The sequence below is a fragment of the Galleria mellonella genome, unplaced genomic scaffold (genome assembly GCF_026898425.1).
Source record: "Galleria mellonella isolate WM207_F2 unplaced genomic scaffold, CSIRO_AGI_GalMel_v1 utg117, whole genome shotgun sequence".
Lineage (NCBI taxonomy): Eukaryota > Metazoa > Arthropoda > Insecta > Lepidoptera > Pyralidae > Galleria > Galleria mellonella.
Genome location: NW_026441980.1, coordinates 6,031,531 through 6,050,634, shown reverse-complemented (window position 1 = coordinate 6,050,634; position 19,104 = coordinate 6,031,531). Strand labels below are relative to the sequence as shown.

Genomic DNA, 19,104 nt, shown 5'->3' with positions numbered 1-19,104 from the left:
TTATTAAGTTTTATTGAAACTGATGCTATTTGAGGATTCACATAGATATTCAGATAGATAGGCATTCAAAATTCTTTATATATATATATAATATTCCTAATACGCCTCTAGAGGATGGATGTTAAAATCAGGATACGAATTTATCTAATTTGAGAGAGAGTTGCAACGTAACTGTAACAATTAGTAGTGGCAAATACTGGGGACATTGTGAGAGCTTCCTTCTACAGACCCTAACGAGCGTGACATGTCATTTGCTTGTAGTATGAAATTTGAAATGCTACATTATACACGTTATATTTTATATACATACATATATGTCATACATTTTATATCCTTCCCTGTCATATAAATGCTACTGCATTCGTATCTACAAACGATGGTTATCACTTTTCATCAAATATGCTGTCAACTTGTCATTCTTAGAGTTTGTGTCATTAAAAAAACCACTGTTTAGTGCAATTCCCTACCAAAGCCTACACTATATGTATGTACATATTTTATACCTACACAAAGAACCTGTTTTTTTAGTGAATTAGCCGTTACTATACATAATAGTCTACTCGTCTGCCAAACGTGGCAACAACAGGCAAAACTCCCCAATAAGGGAGGCCTCCCCTTATTTCATATTATGTTCAATAGTGAACAGTTAAAATGTATATAGTTAGTAACTATGTACATACATCTCATTAGGTACTATTAAATGAAACTGTCAAACGTGATTTATACTTTATTGTTATTTATTAGTAAAATTACATACATATGTGATTGTATTGATAACTAAAATATAGAATTATTTGCTCAAAATTGGTGTATAAGAAAACATTGATTGTGAATTAAAATTAGATGGAGACTGTAAAAATTAGTATAGAAACTGAGATAATTCTCTATCAAACTCGTGTTACTGCTGCGAAGCAATTGTGTTAATTAACTACGTTTCGATTTAAAAGTTGAGATAAAAATTATAAACTAAGTCATATTTTATTGAAGAATACAAATAATGAACAAATTATCATCAGTAACGTAGTTATAAATAAATGGAGTTTTTAAATCCAATAAACTCCAACACATTTTGTAAAATTTATTATCGCTGTCATTTTACTCAAAATTATTCTTTTACATTTATTTCCGACATCACTGTGAACAAGGTATAAGAAGCTCGAACAATCTGAAAAAAGAGAAGAATTATTTACTTTAAATAAATACAATGTACATTCATTTAACTGTTTACTTAATTATCATTTTCTTTATTATTTCTGTAACACTCCTGTATTGTGTGCATTTTATGACACTAAAATACCAAACAAACATCCAGCTAATTAAACTCGTCATGATGGTCAACTGACCTGACTTCATCTTCTCCTATTATCGCTCACTGCTACTCCGTCAACGTATACCAATAGTGTGGGTTACCGTTCCATTATCATCCATTAAGAAATTAGAGAAAACTCCTCTGAAAACATGCCATATGCCTCTGCTTTTTGTTTCATTCACTTTCAATTGAACATAATAATGAACTTCCTGGTTACTATAGATCAGTCTAGGTCTCTGAATCCACATCCATACTCCATATCGAGTTTGTTGTTAGGCAAAGAGTTGTTCATTTTTTTATACAACTTAGAATGGCAAACAAGCTGACGGCCTACCCGATGGAAAGTAGTAATCGTCGCCTATATGAGCATACCATGAACATAACAGAGTATACTGTTTCACCCAGGATATCCCCTAAGCGTTGCCATTCCTGAAGACTCAGGTGTTATTCTTCTATACCCTGTAAATTCACTGCCATATCCCACCGTTCAAACTGAAACACAGCTATGCAAACACAACTGCTTCACGGCAAAAACAAGAATGGGGCAGAGGTGCCCAAGCAAACGACTTTTATACAAAGTCTCCCTCTGATAAATAAAGAAAAGATAACACAGATATCTTACCGAAATCATTGTACTCAAGGACAAAGGCACAACGACAGACACGCGAGTTTTTAAAGGATACGTCCAGCGGGTCATTGCGATGAAGATATTTCGGCGGAACTTCGGCGAGACCGATACCCAGTTGCTTAAGTACATAGCCGAACAAATTGATTGGCTCTAGAAATGATATAATAGTATACTCGTAATTATTGTTTATTTTTATAAAACTTACTAGAAATGTAACAAAGTGAATAATTATGCCGACCATTAGACAGTCAACAGATGTCCAATAGAATAAATAAAGATCGATTAACTGGTTGAATATTTCGATTTGTTATTAATTTCATTTATAAGCCGCAGTTTTAAAATTACACTTACCTCATACTCTACCAAACTCCCATAATAACAATAAAAGAACAATTGGCCTTGAAACTCGACAAATAAGAACCCTAGATATGTGAAATCTGTTGAGAATTTATACTGAAAACAAAAATCAATAATATTTAACAGATAGAATTATAACCAAATACAAATAGGGTTTAATAGAATTTGATAATTTTAAAAGTCGCCGGTGTACATGACATCCTTTAGTTAGTGATTTTACCCTTAACTTTAAATTTACTATCGATTGATTAATGGTTCTTTTCTCTTTCGATCGTAATCAAAAGCAGTTCTTATATTGAATCCAGAAAACAAAATTTCTTATATTAAATTCACAAAGCAAAACAGTTCTTATATTGAATTCTGATCCTATCCTGTCCTAAATTTCTATAAATTTATATAAATATCTTCAGCGGTATTTCAATGATTTCTAAAAATGATGAATTAAACAATAAAGACATCAACTAACTTGATCTGTGTACTGTTACTTGAACTGTTATAAGTTATAACTATAATATATAAACTATTAGTTATAAATTAAAACTTGTTATATGTTAAAACTATATTTATGTTATGATATATTATCATAGATAATCTTCGATGGTTATAAATAAAAAAAATAAATGATTAGAAAAAGATAGTAAATTATATCATTTTGCGACCTACTACAGTTGTAATTTTTACCTTATGCAAATAGTCCGAATTAGCTTAATAACTGATTGTCATGGTATACATTGACCATTTCAGAAGCTACAATTCAATTATTTGAGCTAATCTATATAATTGTTAGTCAATACGTACTATACTTAATACACATATGACACAGCAACAGGATCCAGTCATCGAAATAAATTGGAATGATAATGCGATATTGAACACGGAGTTTACATTCTTTGTAAACCTGAAAAGTAGAGGCTTTTAGCAAAACAACAATTCAAATTATCCAACATCATAGATTGTAGTTCTTACTATATTAATGCAATGTGGAATTGAAATCTAAATACGATCCTTAATATATAATCATATAACTCTTTAATTCAAGCTATATATTACAATATATGGGCTTATATCAATCTTAAGGTACTGAATTTAAAGACACTTTCTTTGACGGCGACTCTCTCTACCGCCAAAGTACGATTCCCTCTAGCCAGAACTTTGGAGATAGAAGCGTTTCTGGAATGCCCGGAATGTAATCTATGTTTGAAGTATTATAATTACAGTTTTATTTCATTTATGACATGTACAACGAATGCAACTTAACATAATTATGTTAATATATCTGGAATAATAAGAATTCTTATTGTTCCAGACTGGTCGACTTGTATGTTGATTAGTGAACTGTAGATGCTGGTTGCAAGTTGGTATAGCAATAATAAAAAGACCACAGTGTGGAGTGAAACTAGTATTTTACTGCGAGCGACTCTCGTTACAAGACGCTGTTACATGGCAGAGTGTTATTATATTGTTGCCATGTACAAAATTACATTTGTACGAGCTAACATTTGCACTTATTGCTGTAAATGGAAACAAAAATTAATGTTAGTTTCTAACAATTACCAATTAACTTTATCATATTTATCCACGTAATATGCAAAACGTTCTTTCAATGTGGCATCTTTGTCATCTTTATATATTACTTGATGGCCAGTTGTACTCTCTTCTACCTCATCGCCATCAAACATGTGTTGTATGTTGTATTTCATTATTCTCAGTTGTACCATCGCTTGAGCATAATACATTGCTACGACACAATCAAACGCCACATGACCGTATGCCACATATAATGTGAGAATGGCTTCTACAAATACTGTAATGACAAATCTGTAAGAAAAAATAAAAAATACTTGAGTTATTTTCGACGGACTTCACAAAGGAAGGCTCTCAATTCGGTTGTATTTTTTTTAATGTTATCTGATTTTGCCACGATCGAAGTCGGTTTTTTTTTTTTGTTAAACACAGTCTTAAATTATTGTAATTAAATTAAAAGATTGTGTTAATTGAAAAATTTACCGAACTGATATCAATCAATACCAATTTTATCTTTACAATCTAATAATAAAATACCCGTGCAAAGCCAGGGGCTTCACGTGGGTAGATAGGTAAAAGATCTCTGTATAAAATAAAATAAAACCCATGTTATTTGCTGATAATATAGTTTTCTACACGTAAAATAATTTTGAAATATTAATAATTAATATTTTTTAAAATCAATTAATATTTTAGTATATTTTGACATTATCTATTATAGACAAACATAAATCTTTCCTCTTTATAACATTAAAGAAAAGGAAATGAAGCAGCAGCGCGATAAAACTATAAGTGATATATGTTGTCCTAGAATCTGAAATGCCACCACACCAAAAATAAAAATCAGTTCAGTGGTTTTTGCATATTTCATGCACAGACACAATCCAGTTACATTTTTATTCTATATAATAAAATATGTATATATTAGCACATATTAGTGACAACAGAACCAAAAACACCTCGCTACTGCTATTTCCTACTTCTCCAGAGTATTATGAAAAATCTTAGGTTACATGAGGAATCTCTGTTTAAGAGTAGTTTTTTTCTCAATTTTTTTTTTTTCTTGTGAATTGATGATATATTAGTCATATTCTGTTTACAATATTGTACTGTGATCCATATACCCCTAAAAAATGGGGCCAATTCTGAGACGCCATTTCTCTTAAGTTAATTATTTTAATTTGATAATTTAGTAAAATTACTCTTTTATGGACCATCATAAACTAATTTGACTTGAATCTATTAGAAAATTAGTTTATGTTGGTTCTATAATGTTGTAATTTTTATAGAAGTCAATTTTTTATTTTTAACCTATTTCTATCTCACGTACTACGCAGTACAAAAAATGTATTTATCGATAGATTCGATCTAGGCAGACAGAAATTAACTATTGTAAATAATAAATTAATATATTTACCCTGACATTGGCTTCGAATCAATTGGTACATAGAAGAGCACCGCTGTATCATCATCTTTTAACTTCTTCCTAATATAGGAAATTATCCAAACTACACAGCCTGTCGTTAAAGTCGTGTACATTACCGTAGTTATTCTAAACATTTCCTTATTATTATCTTTCAGAAGCTTCTCATCCTTTTCACTTTTTGTAGCAAAATAGGGTCCTATGGAGAAAATATTTCATAATTTTAAATCACCATACATCAATAAATAATAATAATAATAATAATATTAAATAACATTACTGGTCTCCTGTAACATTCCACATCCATCAGGTTATGGGCCAGCAACGCACAGATGGCGAATACAAAAAATCAAGTTGGATTTGAACATCTTAATAAAACAAATTATGATACATGGAAAATACAAGCAGAAGCTGTACTCATAAAAGCAGGACTTTTTACATGTTTATCATCAACCGATATTAATGCAGAAAAAGATTTATTGGCCAAAGCCGAACTGCTATTAATAATTTCGCCGTCCCAACTTAAATTAGTAAAATCATGCAAAACAGCAAAAGACGTATGGGAGACCCTTAAAAACGCCTACGAAAGTCGTGGACCTGCACGAAAAGCAACATTATTAAAAAAGTTACTACACAAAAAAATGAAACATGATGAATCCGCCAGAGATCACATAAATGAATTCATCGACTTGGTGGATAAATTAAAAGACATGGACATCAGCATCAATGAAGACCTCCTGAGCATAATGTTATTATACAGTTTGCCAGATTCCTACGAGAACTTCAGAGTGGCAATCGAGTCTCGTGACAAACTTCCGTACCTCGAAGAACTCAAAACAAAAATTATTGAAGAAAGTGAAGCTCGTTTAAATAAAAATCTGGAAAAGGAGGAAGAAGAAGAAGCATTTTATGGAGGGAAACATAAACAAAAATCTTATCGATTTCAAAAATTCAAAAATAAGAATTCAAATGGAAATAGAATACAATGTGACAACTGTCATAAATTTGGACACAAAACAAGTGATTGTTGGTTTAACAAAAATGTAAGAAATAAAAATGTAAATTTATATTGCACTGAATCTTGTTATACTATAGAAAATAAAAATGATAATAAATGGTGCATTGATAGTGGGTGCACATCCCACATGTGCAATGATAAATCTCTTTTCGTGTTCATAAATAAAGAAGAAAATGGAACACTTAAGTTAGCCTCGAATAAAACAGAAAAGATAGAAGGCAAAGGGTTAGTAAAGATAAAAATTAAAAATGAAACAGTAAATTTACACAATACCTTATATATTCCAGAGTTATCAACTAATTTGATATCCGTAGCACGAATTACTGAAAATGGTTTTAACGTATTATTTACAAAGAATAATGCAATTATTAAAAATCCAAATGGAAAACCAATAATTACAGCAAGGAAGGAAGATAAACTTTATTATGTGAATGCAAATTTAAGCACAAAAGAAAAAGCAAATCAAGCCTATAAAGAAGAATCAGATATAGACATATGGCACAAAAAACTAGGACATTTAAATGAATATGATTTAAAACGAGCTATGAGAAATAACATAATAAAAGGCATTGATTTTAATGAGAATGACAAATTAAAAGAATGTGAAAGTTGCGTAAAAGGAAAAATGACGAATTTACCTTTTCCGAAGGAAAGGCCTGAAGAAACAAAAGCTCCTCAAAAACTACATACTATACACTCAGATGTGTGTGTCCAATGCCCGTAAATAGTAACGGAGATCACAGATACTTCGTCACCTTTACGGATGAATACAGCAGATATGGCAGAGTCTATTTTCTGAAAAATAAAAGTGAAGTTTTAGGAAAGTTTATAGAATATAAAAAGGAAATGGAAAGATATACAGGAAATAAAATAAAAATATTGCAGACAGATAACGGAAAGGAATATGTTAATAACGAATTCAACACGTATTTAAAGGAAAACGGCATAGCTCGACGCTTATCAGCTCCTTATACGCCCCAACATAATGGGTTAGCTGAACGGAGAAATAGAACTCTCTTGGAAAAAGCTCGATGCATGTTAATCGAATCAAAAATACCAGAAAGTTTTTGGGCCGAAGCAATACACACGGCGAATTATATAACGAATAGAGTACCTTCCAAGGCCACAAATGGAAAAACACCTTTCGAGATATGGGTTGGTTACACTCCATCAGTGAGACATTTCAGATGTTTCGGAGTAAAAGCTTTTGTATTAAATAAAAGAAATTTAAGAAAATTTTCACCCAGAGCCAAGAAAGGATTTTTTGTCGGCTACTCCGAAAATACAAAAGGCTACAGAATATGGGTTTCAGAATTAAAAAGAGTCGTTATAAGTAGAGATGTAAAATTCTTAAAAGATTTATATTACGAAGAAATAAAAACAAATGAAAACGAAGAAGGTATTAAGTCGTATATACAATTAAATTCAGAACAAATAGATACGAAGCAAATAGATGAACAAATTCAACCTATAGTTTCTGATCAAAATGATGACTATAATACCACAAATGAAGAACCCATAACGCTAACTGAGGAAGAAGATAATCTTAGTAATATAGAACCCAGAACGTCACAACATGAAAGACCACAAAGAGATAAAAAGAGACCAGCATGGTTGAAAGACTACAAAGTAGAAAATGATACAGATGAGAGCATGCACGTGACAGAAATGGCTTACCTTGGTGAACACGATGAAAACGATGCAGGCTGGCACGATGCTATTAAAGCTGAAATAAAAGCACACATTAAAAACGGAACGTGGACAATAGCAAAGAAAGAAAAAGGTATCAATGAAGTAGATTACAAAATGATATTAAGAATAAAAACGAAAGCAGATAACACTGAAATAAAGAAGGCTAGGTTAGTGGCGCGGGGATTCACACAGCAACCTGGTGTAGATTATACTGAAACATTTGCCCCCGTTGTGAAACTAAGTTCTGTTAGATCAGTCATTAGTTCAGCCATAGAGGATAATCTAAAATTAGATCAAATGGATGTCACTACAGCGTATCTTAATGGAGAGCTAGAAGAAAATATACAAATGAAAATGCCTCCTTACTTAGAAAAATATGTAATGGAAATTATGGTTGACGAAAGTAGTCAAAATGATTTAACATTCTTCAATAAGGCTAAACGGATGCTAGAAGATATTAGAAATATTAAAGAAGAAAAAGTTTGCAAGCTTCAGAAAGCTTTATACGGTTTAAAACAATCCGGACGCCAATGGTATAAAAAATTAGATGCAGAATTAAAAGATATAGGTTTTGAATCATGTAATGCAGATCCTTGCATATACCTATTGAAGAAAGGAGGAGATAAAATAATAATAACAGTCTATGTCGACGATTTAATTATAGCATATTCAAGTTCAGAAATTTTAAAAGAAGTAAAGAAAGCACTAGAGAGAAAGTTCGAAATGAAAGACATCGGAGAGTTGAAATACTGTTTAGGTATAGAATTTAAACAGGATAAAGGAAAAATTACTATGAGTCAAAAGAAATACATTAAAGATATCCTTAAGAAATTCTCCATGCAAGATGCAAAATCTGTGGCAACTCCTATGGAGACAGCATTAAAATTAAAGAAAGAAGAACATCCAGATTCGAACTTACCCTACGAGGTTTGTCCGGAAAGTACGTATAAAAGTTTTTTAAAAATTTTATTTTACAATTATTCAGGTAAATCAATTTTATCCCCTTCAAAGTACTCCCCCTGTGACATAATGCACTTGTGCCAACGCCGTTTCCACTGTGAGAAGGCTCCTTGAAAGTCCTCTGGTTGTAGGTTTCTCAGCTGCCCCGTCGTAGCTTTTTTTATCTCATTTATGTCCCCCAAATGCCGCCCCCGAAGTACCAATTTGGTTTTTGGGAACAAGAAGAAGTCACACGGGGCCAAATCCGGCGAATAGGGGGGGGGTGTTCGGTCACCGTAATGGAATTTTTACTCAAAAACTCACGGAACGATCTTGGCGCAAATTTTTTTCATTTGAAGTTCGTTTCTTAGAATTTCGTGGACCACGGTTTTGCCCAAATTAAGCTCTTCAGCCACCTGTCTGACCGTTAAACGACGGTCCCCATTAACACAAGTTCGAATTCTTTCCACGTTTTCGTCGGAATGTGAAGTGGAAGGACGTCCTGAACGTGGGTCATCTTGAACGCTTTCTCGGCCCTCTCTGAATCTTTTTAGCCACTTGTGGACGGTTGGTTCCTTCACAGCATCATCCCCATAAACTGTTCTGAGATCGGCAAAAATTTCACGGCCATTCTTGCCGAGTTTCGAGAGAAACTTGATTACAACGCGCTGCTCTTCAACGGAAGCGGGCTCCATGCCGACGGGGTTTCGTTAAGAGGTAACTTCACAGATGGCGTGACAAGCCAGTTCGCACCGCACGGCGGTCAGACCAGAACTGAAGCATTGTTAGGGACATAAGGAAGGGGTCCTGCGCTTACCTGGCCTCCCCACTCCTCTTTCTCGCATTCCAGAACACTTTTATACGAACTTTCCGGACAGACCTCGTATAGAAACTTGATTGGAGCCCTCATGTACCTGTCAGTTGCCACGCGACCAGACATAGCTCATGCTGTTAGCTATCTTGGTCAATTCAATGCGTATTATGGAAAAGAACACTGGGCAGCTGCAAAGCGCGTAATTAGATACTTAAAAGGTACAATAGATTTAAAATTAACATTCCACAAGAATGGAGATAAAATTTTAAAGGGTTACGCAGATGCCGACTGGGCATCGTGTCCATTAGATAGACGGTCATATACCGGCCATTGTTTTATAAAGAACGGTGCGGTCATAAGTTGGGAGTCAAGAAAACAAAGGACTGTAGCACTCTCAACGGCGGAAGCCGAGTACATGTCTTTGAGCGAATGTACAAAAGAGGCTGTTCATTTGAAAAATATTCTGACTAATTTGGGTTACTTCAAACAAAAAGGAATTACTATTCACAACGACAATCAAGCCGCACAACAGTTAGCAATGAACCCTATTATTAGCGCCAAATCCAAACATATCGATATCCGCCAACATTTTATAAGAGATATGGTGCAACAAAATGTGGTGCAACTTTCATACCTAGGAACAGGGAATATGATAGCGGACATCTTTACAAAAGCTTTGCCTCGTCCTAAATATGAATACTGTCGCCAAGAGCTGGGACTCCTACAGTAGGTAGATACTATGCCGTGAGGAGGAGTGTAAGAAAGAGGTTGTACACGGCCATAGACCTACAGCTCAATTAAATAGAGAAATAAAACTGACTTATGTCTAGTCACTAAAATAATCGTTGTAACATTGTACGTAATAAAATATTTAAATATTAAATAACATTACTGGTCTCCTGTAACATTCATATAAATTAATCAATATATTGTCCATTAATCGTATGCGCCTGGCAATTGGTACAAACTCAGCTTTTGCTGGACTGATGTTCGTTCAGCGCTGATTTTCAGTTTGCACCTACACGGGGCACCGTTTCATTATCAAATATATATATTGATGTAGATATTACATAAAAAATAAAAGAAAACAATACAAAAACTAAAATAAACAAGTATAAAAACAATGAATAAAAGAAAAAAATAAATAAAATATAACAGAACAAGAATCCAATGTACCAAATTAGTGACAAGAAAAAAAAAAAAAAAAAATCCTTAAAAGTGATATACAATTTTCGATGCACTACATTCGATGACGAGAGCCAGCTCCACGATCCGAGGGTTGCTTCCGCATAAGTAAAATCCTTTTCTTCATTAGGTTTTTAAAATGTAATGGCGTTAATGGTTGGTGTAAGGGTGGAGGCAGGTCGTTCCAAATTTTTGCGGCTGTAAATTTAAAACCTCCTCTATAATTTGCAGATCTGTGTGGTGGAATTTTTAATATATTTGATCTGCACTCTCGAAGTCCTCTATGATGTCTATTTCTAACCCAGTCCAGTTTCTCGTACAAATATTCTGGCCGTCCACTATGAACAATCTTCTGAACAAAACAAGAGAAATGAAGCTCTCTTCGTGAAGCCATATTCAATATATCATTTTTGTTGTAATATGGTGTAATATGTTCTCGTTTAGTGATGTTATAGCAAAAACGTATGCAGGCATTTTGTACTCGCTGAATAGATCCTCGAGTTCGCTCTAGCAATCTAGGGCCATATACTGTGTCGCAATAGTTGAAAAGGGACAATACTAGAGACTCCACTAGAGTTACACGAACTGGTATGCTCAAATATTTCCTCACATGATAAAGTGTTTTAAGTTTATAAAATGCTAATCTTATCTTTGTATTTATATGTTCTATGAAGCGTAATTCCTCATCAAATAAAAGTCCAAGATTTTTTGCAGTTTCAACTCTTTCTATTGGCTGGTTATTGACAAGAATCTGAGGACATTGGCGTTTAGTTTTCTTGCACTGCATTTTATTACCCAATACCAAAAACTTGGACTTCGTAGGGTTTAGTACAAGAGCATTACAGTGACACCATTTGAGAAGCGAATTCAAATCATTATTTATATTTATTTCCGCCTGTCTTAAATTTTCAGGTTCGAAAGAGTAGTAAAGTTGGGTATCATCCGCGTAAAGATGTAGCTGGCAATTTCTAATGTTAGCAGGAAGATCAGATGTATATATCAAAAATAATAAAGGGCTCAGTATGGAGCCCTGCGGCGTTCCTCTATTAACAGCTTTTATTTGAGATTTAGTTATAACACCCTGATCTGTCCGCATCTCCACGTATTGGCGTCGATGCTCCAAAAACGAAGCAAACCATCTACATGCCGCAGACGACACACCATTATATGACATTTTCGTCAAAAGAAGTTCGTGATTTATACAATCGAAGGCACGTGAGAAGTCTAAAAGAACCAGCATACTTGCCTTTCCATCATCAGATGACTTTAGTATGTCATCAGTGACTTTGGAGAGGGCAGATGCCGTCCCATGATTACTTCTGAATCCCGATTGCAATTTTGGTAGCAGATTTTCGCTTTCAAGATAATCTGCGAGCTGCTCATAAACCACCCTTTCTATTACTTTGGACAGGATCGGGAGAAGACTTATAGGCCGCAGATCTTTAAAATCATTAACTTCTGATCCTTTTGGAATTGGTTTAATTTTAGCAATTGACCATTCTTGGGGAAAATAATTGGATGAGATTGAATCGTTAATTAATTTTGTAATAATAGGAAGGGTAACATTGAGTGTCATTCTCAGCATTTCTATAGTTATTCCATCGTGGCCGCAAGCTTTAGTATTGACTGCATTGATTATTTTAATTATTTTCTCCTCGTCACACGATGTGATATTAAATTCATTGCTCACCATTTTCCTTGATATGGGTTTGTTATTCACTCTGTTACTTTGTGGATCATTGGGAACATCAAGAAAAAAATTGTTAACAGCGTCGGGGTTTATAAGATGATCTGGTATCAATGACTGGTCTACATTATTTGTAGTACATATTTGTTTCAGATGATGCCACATTTGTTTGGGTTTGTTTTTATTATTATTAATGTAAAATGTGAAATAAGCCTTTTTTTCGCGCTCCAAGGCACCACTTGTATAGTTGCGAAGACTTTTATAGTAATCAAAATGACTGTCCTCTCCCGATGCCCGAGCCCTGCGTAGAGCAGAGTCGCGTAGTCTCATCATGATCTTAATGTTATCGGTAATCCATGGATGTGGTTTATTGCCATTGATACATATCTTTCGCATTGGAGCATGAACATCAAATAAAGTGTTAATTAGTTCGTTAAATCGGTTAACTGTTGCGTCTAAGGTTGTCATCTTATTTACACTTTCCCAGTCCAAGCTGATGAGATCACTATTAAAACTATTCATATCAATATTGCTAAGAATCCTCTTATATATATATTGCGGACTTCGCTGTGGTTTTTTCATTTTAAGTTCTGCCACCACCATGGCATGATCGCTAAGCTTTGGGTTGTGATAGACGTAAACTCCGGAGCAGATGGCCGGTGTATCAGTAATTACTAGATCTATTTGTGACGAAGTATTATCAGTCACCCTTGTTGGTTCATTAACAAGTTGGTAAAGATTTCGTTGAAATAGAAAGGCTGTCAAAGCAGATGTAGACGAGGCTCCCTTATTATTTATATTTACATTGAAGTCTGTGAGTATATAAATTGAATCATAACTCGAAAAAGTGTCCAACGAGCTACTAAGATTTTCAATAGCAGTATCTACCGAGACTGACTCTGGTCTATATGCTGTTCCTATAGCTAAACGAGCAGTTCCCGGAAGGTGCAATTCCACCCACATCTGCTCTAAATCAGAAGTGGGATGTGGCAGTACTCGTATCCGCAGTCCTTTTTTGTAATAAAAACCTACACCTCCACCTCTCGAACCCGTTTTTCTAGCCTGGTGTTTAAAAACGTAACCCGGGATCGCAGGCGCTAGCCCCGTCTGATCATTCTTTAACCACGTTTCGTTTATTGCCAACACATCTAGTCCATAGTTATTCACTGCTGCCACTAGCTCATCCTGACCGGTATTTAAAGAACGTATATTTATGAGACCTAATCGAAAACTGATTGACTTTTTAATCATTTTCTTCACACTTATCAATTTTAATTCCACTGATAGGCAGCAAATATCTGTTACAAGAGTTATGTAATTTCTGTTCACACATTAAACCACATTGACACATAATTAGAGATCTATCACAATAATGTTTGCATTTCCAATAACAAGTGGTTAAAAAATATCTGAATATTCTCGATAAATTACTGGATAGAAGTGATAATACATTATTATCCATAGATAAATTAACCACATTATTCCCAGAACCTACAAACTGATATTTAATAAAAAACATCTGTAAGTAGGCACTACAATCAAAATATAAATACAGGACGCAGCCTGTCGACTGATATTTAACAAAAAATAGTATTAATGTGGTATTAATATCCATGAACATACATAAAAAATCGTCCCAATGATTTATATATCGATATGCAACAGAAAATAATAGTAAACTATTGTTCCAATTAATAAAATATACTACTACACTTTTTAAATATTCATACTCGTATTGAATAAAAAACAATAATAACCAGGTACACCAATCAATACACAAATACACAACACTATTTATATGATATCTAGATTGATATTTCTTAAAAAAACACAGTAACATATCACTACAATGAACATATAAATATAATAAGCTATTTTTACAGGTACCAGGTTGACATCTAATAGAAAACAATAGCAAAAAAAAACTCCATGATCAATGCTTAAGATTACCACATTGTTTTCATAATTTAAAGATTGATACTTAACATAAAATAATAGTAAAGAGGCACTGTAACCACCGCATATATATACATTTTTATAGCATACAGATAGACATTTTAAGTAAGACTGCACTGGTAAGGCTATACTATTAACACATTCAAATCTACATAAATACACTATTCCATAATTTTTATAACTTACTGAATTATATTTAACTTTAAATCGTTTAAACATTAAAGGAAATAGCTTATAAATAAATTTAAGATATATAATAAAGAGATATTTATTATTGAACGGCCGCCGATCCAAAAACCCTGGTAAGATCTTTATCTGTACGTATACGATACCGTGGTGTATCCTCACCTTGATGTTGCCTTACAAATATTTTGCCGTCCCTTGTCCATACGTATCGCCAGTTGTGGCGTACTCCAAGCTCACGTGCTCGCTGAAATAACTGTCTGTTTTTTTGTGTCAGTCTTTCGTTTATATAAAATTTACTTGGTGGCCCTGGAATCTCTGTGCCTTCTGTAGTGGCACCACGACGAACCCTTGCAGCCTGGAGCAACTGATCACGCAGGGCGCGACGCGCCAGTCGTACCACCACCAAGCGTGGTCGACTCGAGACTTTATTATCAGAATCTAATAACCTTCCGACCCGCACTGCACTGGTTATATCTTGCACTGTCAGCTGCATGCCCAACTTGCTAGCTATGCTAATCACATTATGCGTGACATTTTCTCCCTTTTGTTCAGGTATGCATGAGATCTGAAGGTCATTGAGCAACAAATCTTGATCCCTATCATTGAGCTCGATTTTTAAGTTTTCAATCGACTGTAACAGTGATGTGTCACTTTGGAACACGGGATCAGTGCTAGTGCGTCGTTCCATTTTATCCATACGTATACCCAATTCATCCAATCGGTTTTCACATGCATCCATCCTTAAATTTAAACTACTAATAGTATCGGTAAACGATTGCATCTGCAAATGCATCTCCCTCATGTCATCTCGAAGAAGACGTATTTCCTTTAGCAGCATTTCATTTGTAGTCGTGTTCGCCATACGTTCCGGTGAAGCCGAAGAACGGTCCGGTGAGAGCGCACCACCCCCGCGTCTCTGTGTCACGTTGTCTGCCTCCGGTCTGATAGGAGTATTTGTGTTGTCCTTTTTTGGAACCCTTGACTTGCATGAGAGACACTTCCAGGAGTCTTTATGTTTCTGTGTCATGGTGTTGTAGAAACGTGACTCTGATACATTAGCACATTCCAAATCATAGTTTTGTTTACAGGCACTGCAGATCAAACATCGCTTATTTTCGATACCATTCAAGCACCCAGCGCAGACAATATTATTCTTCCTTAGCGTATTCATTTTGAATTGTGCAATATATATATATATGTATATACAACAATAATAACCGTTCGAATCGCGATTTGATCCCGTATTCACTCACAGGCCTGGTATGCAGAGCCACAATGTTATAATGCTATGAAATATAATTAGTAACAATCCATACAACCAGTGAGCAAAAAGGTGATATAATCCAAAATATGTGGGTAGATGATAATGTCACGAATCACACTCGATCTAATTCACTTATTAATTTACTATTTTCTACTATGATACTTCACTGTAGTAAATGCAAACCGTGTCACTTTGAAGATCCTACCATTAGAATTATTCCTCTATGAAATTTATATGGAACTAGTTGATTTTTATAATAATTTCTATTTTATTACTTGGAGCGTAAACAAAACACGTCTGATGCACGGAACTACCCCGCGGAAAAAAAAAAATGTCATACCATCGTGGGATACCTATATATATTGATAAGACTGTTTTGAATAGAAAAAGATAATTAGTTGAGCCGTTAAAGCGCCAAGATGTAACAAACAAACTCACTTTCACATTTATAATATTATTAAGTATTAAATGATAAAGATTTAATTATCTCACGTCATCAATATTTCAAGATAAAAAATATTCTACGATACGGTTCATATTTGTGCCATATTTAATTAAAATTCGTACAGACATTCAATTATAATAATAATTTATTTAGAAAATATTTTTACACTTACAAAAAAGGTTTATATAGAGTAACATAACATGTATAAAAGTATAGGCATTATTAATAATGTTTGCCGAAATGGTCTCTGCTCAGCGTTATGCTGCAACCGAGAAGCCAAAATGCTAATTTTCAGCGGAAGCCCTTCACATTTAAATTAATATGGAAGAATTATTATAGTTTTAGATTAATTGTAACTCAATCGAGGTTGAGTTACAATTAATCTAATATTAATAATAGAAACTGTTTTATAAAAACAGTGCAACAATATACAAATATTTTAAACAATATTATAATAACATAATTAAAAATAATATAATCGGTAATATAATATAATCGATATTTTCACAAACTTTCGCACTTATAAAATTGGTAGGATTATTAAGAAAATAGGAAAAAGATCTGTAAAAGTCGGTTTGAACGTATTTGTCATTAAAACTTATACGTAAAAAGTAGGTAAATGGAAAAGAGGAGAACTCCTATAACTCCCCCAAGAAAATGTGTAGGAAACGTATATAAATTAGTTTTATTTTGAGGTATTTAATTTTAAAAATTATCAAGTCTAGCATCATCAATCATCTAGTATCGATTAAATTAGCCTATGTGAAATTTAGATTGCCAATTATTTTATTGCTTGGCGGAGAACTTTGCCCTCAAACTCCCTGGTTTATAAAAAACACTCCAATATCGGGTAAACAAGTTTACATGAAATTTAGGTTGGCAATATTTCTTATGTGTTTCTAATTATGAATTCCAGCCAACAAAAAAATTACGAAAAAATCGGTAACTAATAATTTATATCTGAACCCATATTTCATTCAAGTCTCTTTATCCGTTTAAGCGTGATTGAGCAATGTAATCCCGTGATCTCATGCAAGTAAGCGTAAAGACGGAGTAATTTCAAGGTGTTGAAAGTTGAAGTTTCAGTGTTGAAGGACGCAAAATCTTACTTTGTGGCGAAATGGATGAATTGTAATGATGATGAGTAACAAACAATCAAATATTATTACAAACTCTGAAATGTATAACATTAGTAAGATTGTAAAATTATTTTACCGCTGATAACGTCGTTTATTTTACTCAACTTAGAAGTTTGTAAACTCAGAAACTTGAATATCGCATTTATTTGAGTAATTTCTAATATCATCGTCTCAAATATCGCATTTTTGTCATTGCTCTGAAAGATAAATATCGTTTAAATAACGCTGATATTTACGAATTTCATTCAATTTTATTTAACCTTTTAAACGTGATGGATATACAAACACTATTACAAACTTTCACATTTATAAAACCAGTAGAATTTGCACGCAAAATGTTTATACACACTTAGACACTAAAAATATGGGCCAATTACAAACCACCTCCTTTTTGACGTGTGTACATAAGACCTCCTCCTTTTTTGAAGTCGGCTAAAAATGTGTCAATTTATTAATCATGTAGTAAATAAATGAATTGCTTTTATATAATATATTCTAATGACGATCGCCTATATATTCCAGCGAAAATTCTTATACTTGACAGATAACCAAATCGCTTATAATTACGAAATTGTAAAAGTAGTTACTATTATATTATACGTACCGTAAATATGAAGATAATATGGCCAGCATTAACATAGGTTATTATACAAATCGTCAACAACCAATGAAAAGTATTTAAGTATTTTTTAGCTCGACTTGATGCATTTTTTGGTTTTAAATAACCTGTCCAGGATAGTATATCATATAAAACTTGAAAAGAATCAAATGGCTTGACTTGCTTATTTATGTCAGTGCTCATTTTGTATCAGTTATCTGAAATTACCAACCGATGACTGAGCGAACAATAAACCACGTAGTTTATTGCAGTGAGATTATGAATATATTTAGTTCACAGATGTAAATTTAAATAGATGTAATTGTAATTTTTTTTTTATATCACTGTGATGGCAAACAAGCATACAGCTCACCTGATGGTAAGCGGTTATCGTATCTTATTACTTATACCGATTTTTATTATACATTAAAAAGATTTAATATATAGTGGTTGACTTTTTCCAAAGATGGGTCTCTTACAGTCAATCTTTGAGAACTGAAAAAGAACTGAAATATAATGTAAAAATTGCGTAGCTAAAGGTAATACTGAAATAAATTAAATATACTGTTCATAAATTTTGATATCGTATTTATATGTTTTAATTTTAAAGAGTAATTAAAAATAAAATATTCAAATATGCTCAAAAAGGCTAAATATCAATACATTTCTTACAATAAATTATTACCATAAATACTGAAATTGTATCGAATGTTACTAATGCATGTTAATATTGGAAATTTCAAAATAATTTTGGTAGTTTCAATAATACGGTAACACTATGTTTACATTGTATTCCCCTCTTATGTCGCTTGTAACAAATAAATTAAATTCCATAAAACCTCACTCAAGCGCCCTACAGTCCACCAACTTAATAAATAGTTTCTGTAATGTCACGGCAAGTATGTAGTTTCGTTACGACCAGCATGGTTTTTATATAAAT

General features: G+C 33.3%; 1 protein-coding gene across 6 annotated transcripts; it reads right to left on the bottom strand.

Annotated features, from left to right (window-relative positions):
* Window positions 1-714: 714 nt before the first annotated feature.
* On the bottom strand, window positions 715-19,104 carry LOC113511779 (odorant receptor 23a). Of its 6 annotated transcripts, none has more exons than XM_052896825.1 (10): window positions 18,850-19,104; window positions 18,538-18,670; window positions 18,171-18,382; window positions 17,643-17,763; window positions 5,236-5,440; window positions 3,849-4,112; window positions 3,093-3,192; window positions 2,289-2,390; window positions 1,932-2,087; window positions 715-1,165 (listed from the first exon to the last, which is right to left on the bottom strand). In XM_052896825.1, the coding sequence occupies exons 3-10, from the start codon at window positions 18,366-18,368 to the stop codon at window positions 1,106-1,108; spliced, it is 1,206 nt and encodes a 401-aa protein (XP_052752785.1). In that variant the 5' UTR covers window positions 18,369-18,382; window positions 18,538-18,670; window positions 18,850-19,104; the 3' UTR covers window positions 715-1,105. The 6 variants fall into 6 exon arrangements, with proteins under 6 accessions (XP_052752785.1, XP_052752787.1, XP_052752798.1 ...); XM_052896827.1 differs by having other exon boundaries at window positions 18,538-18,659; window positions 18,850-19,102; XM_052896838.1 differs by having other exon boundaries at window positions 18,951-19,096.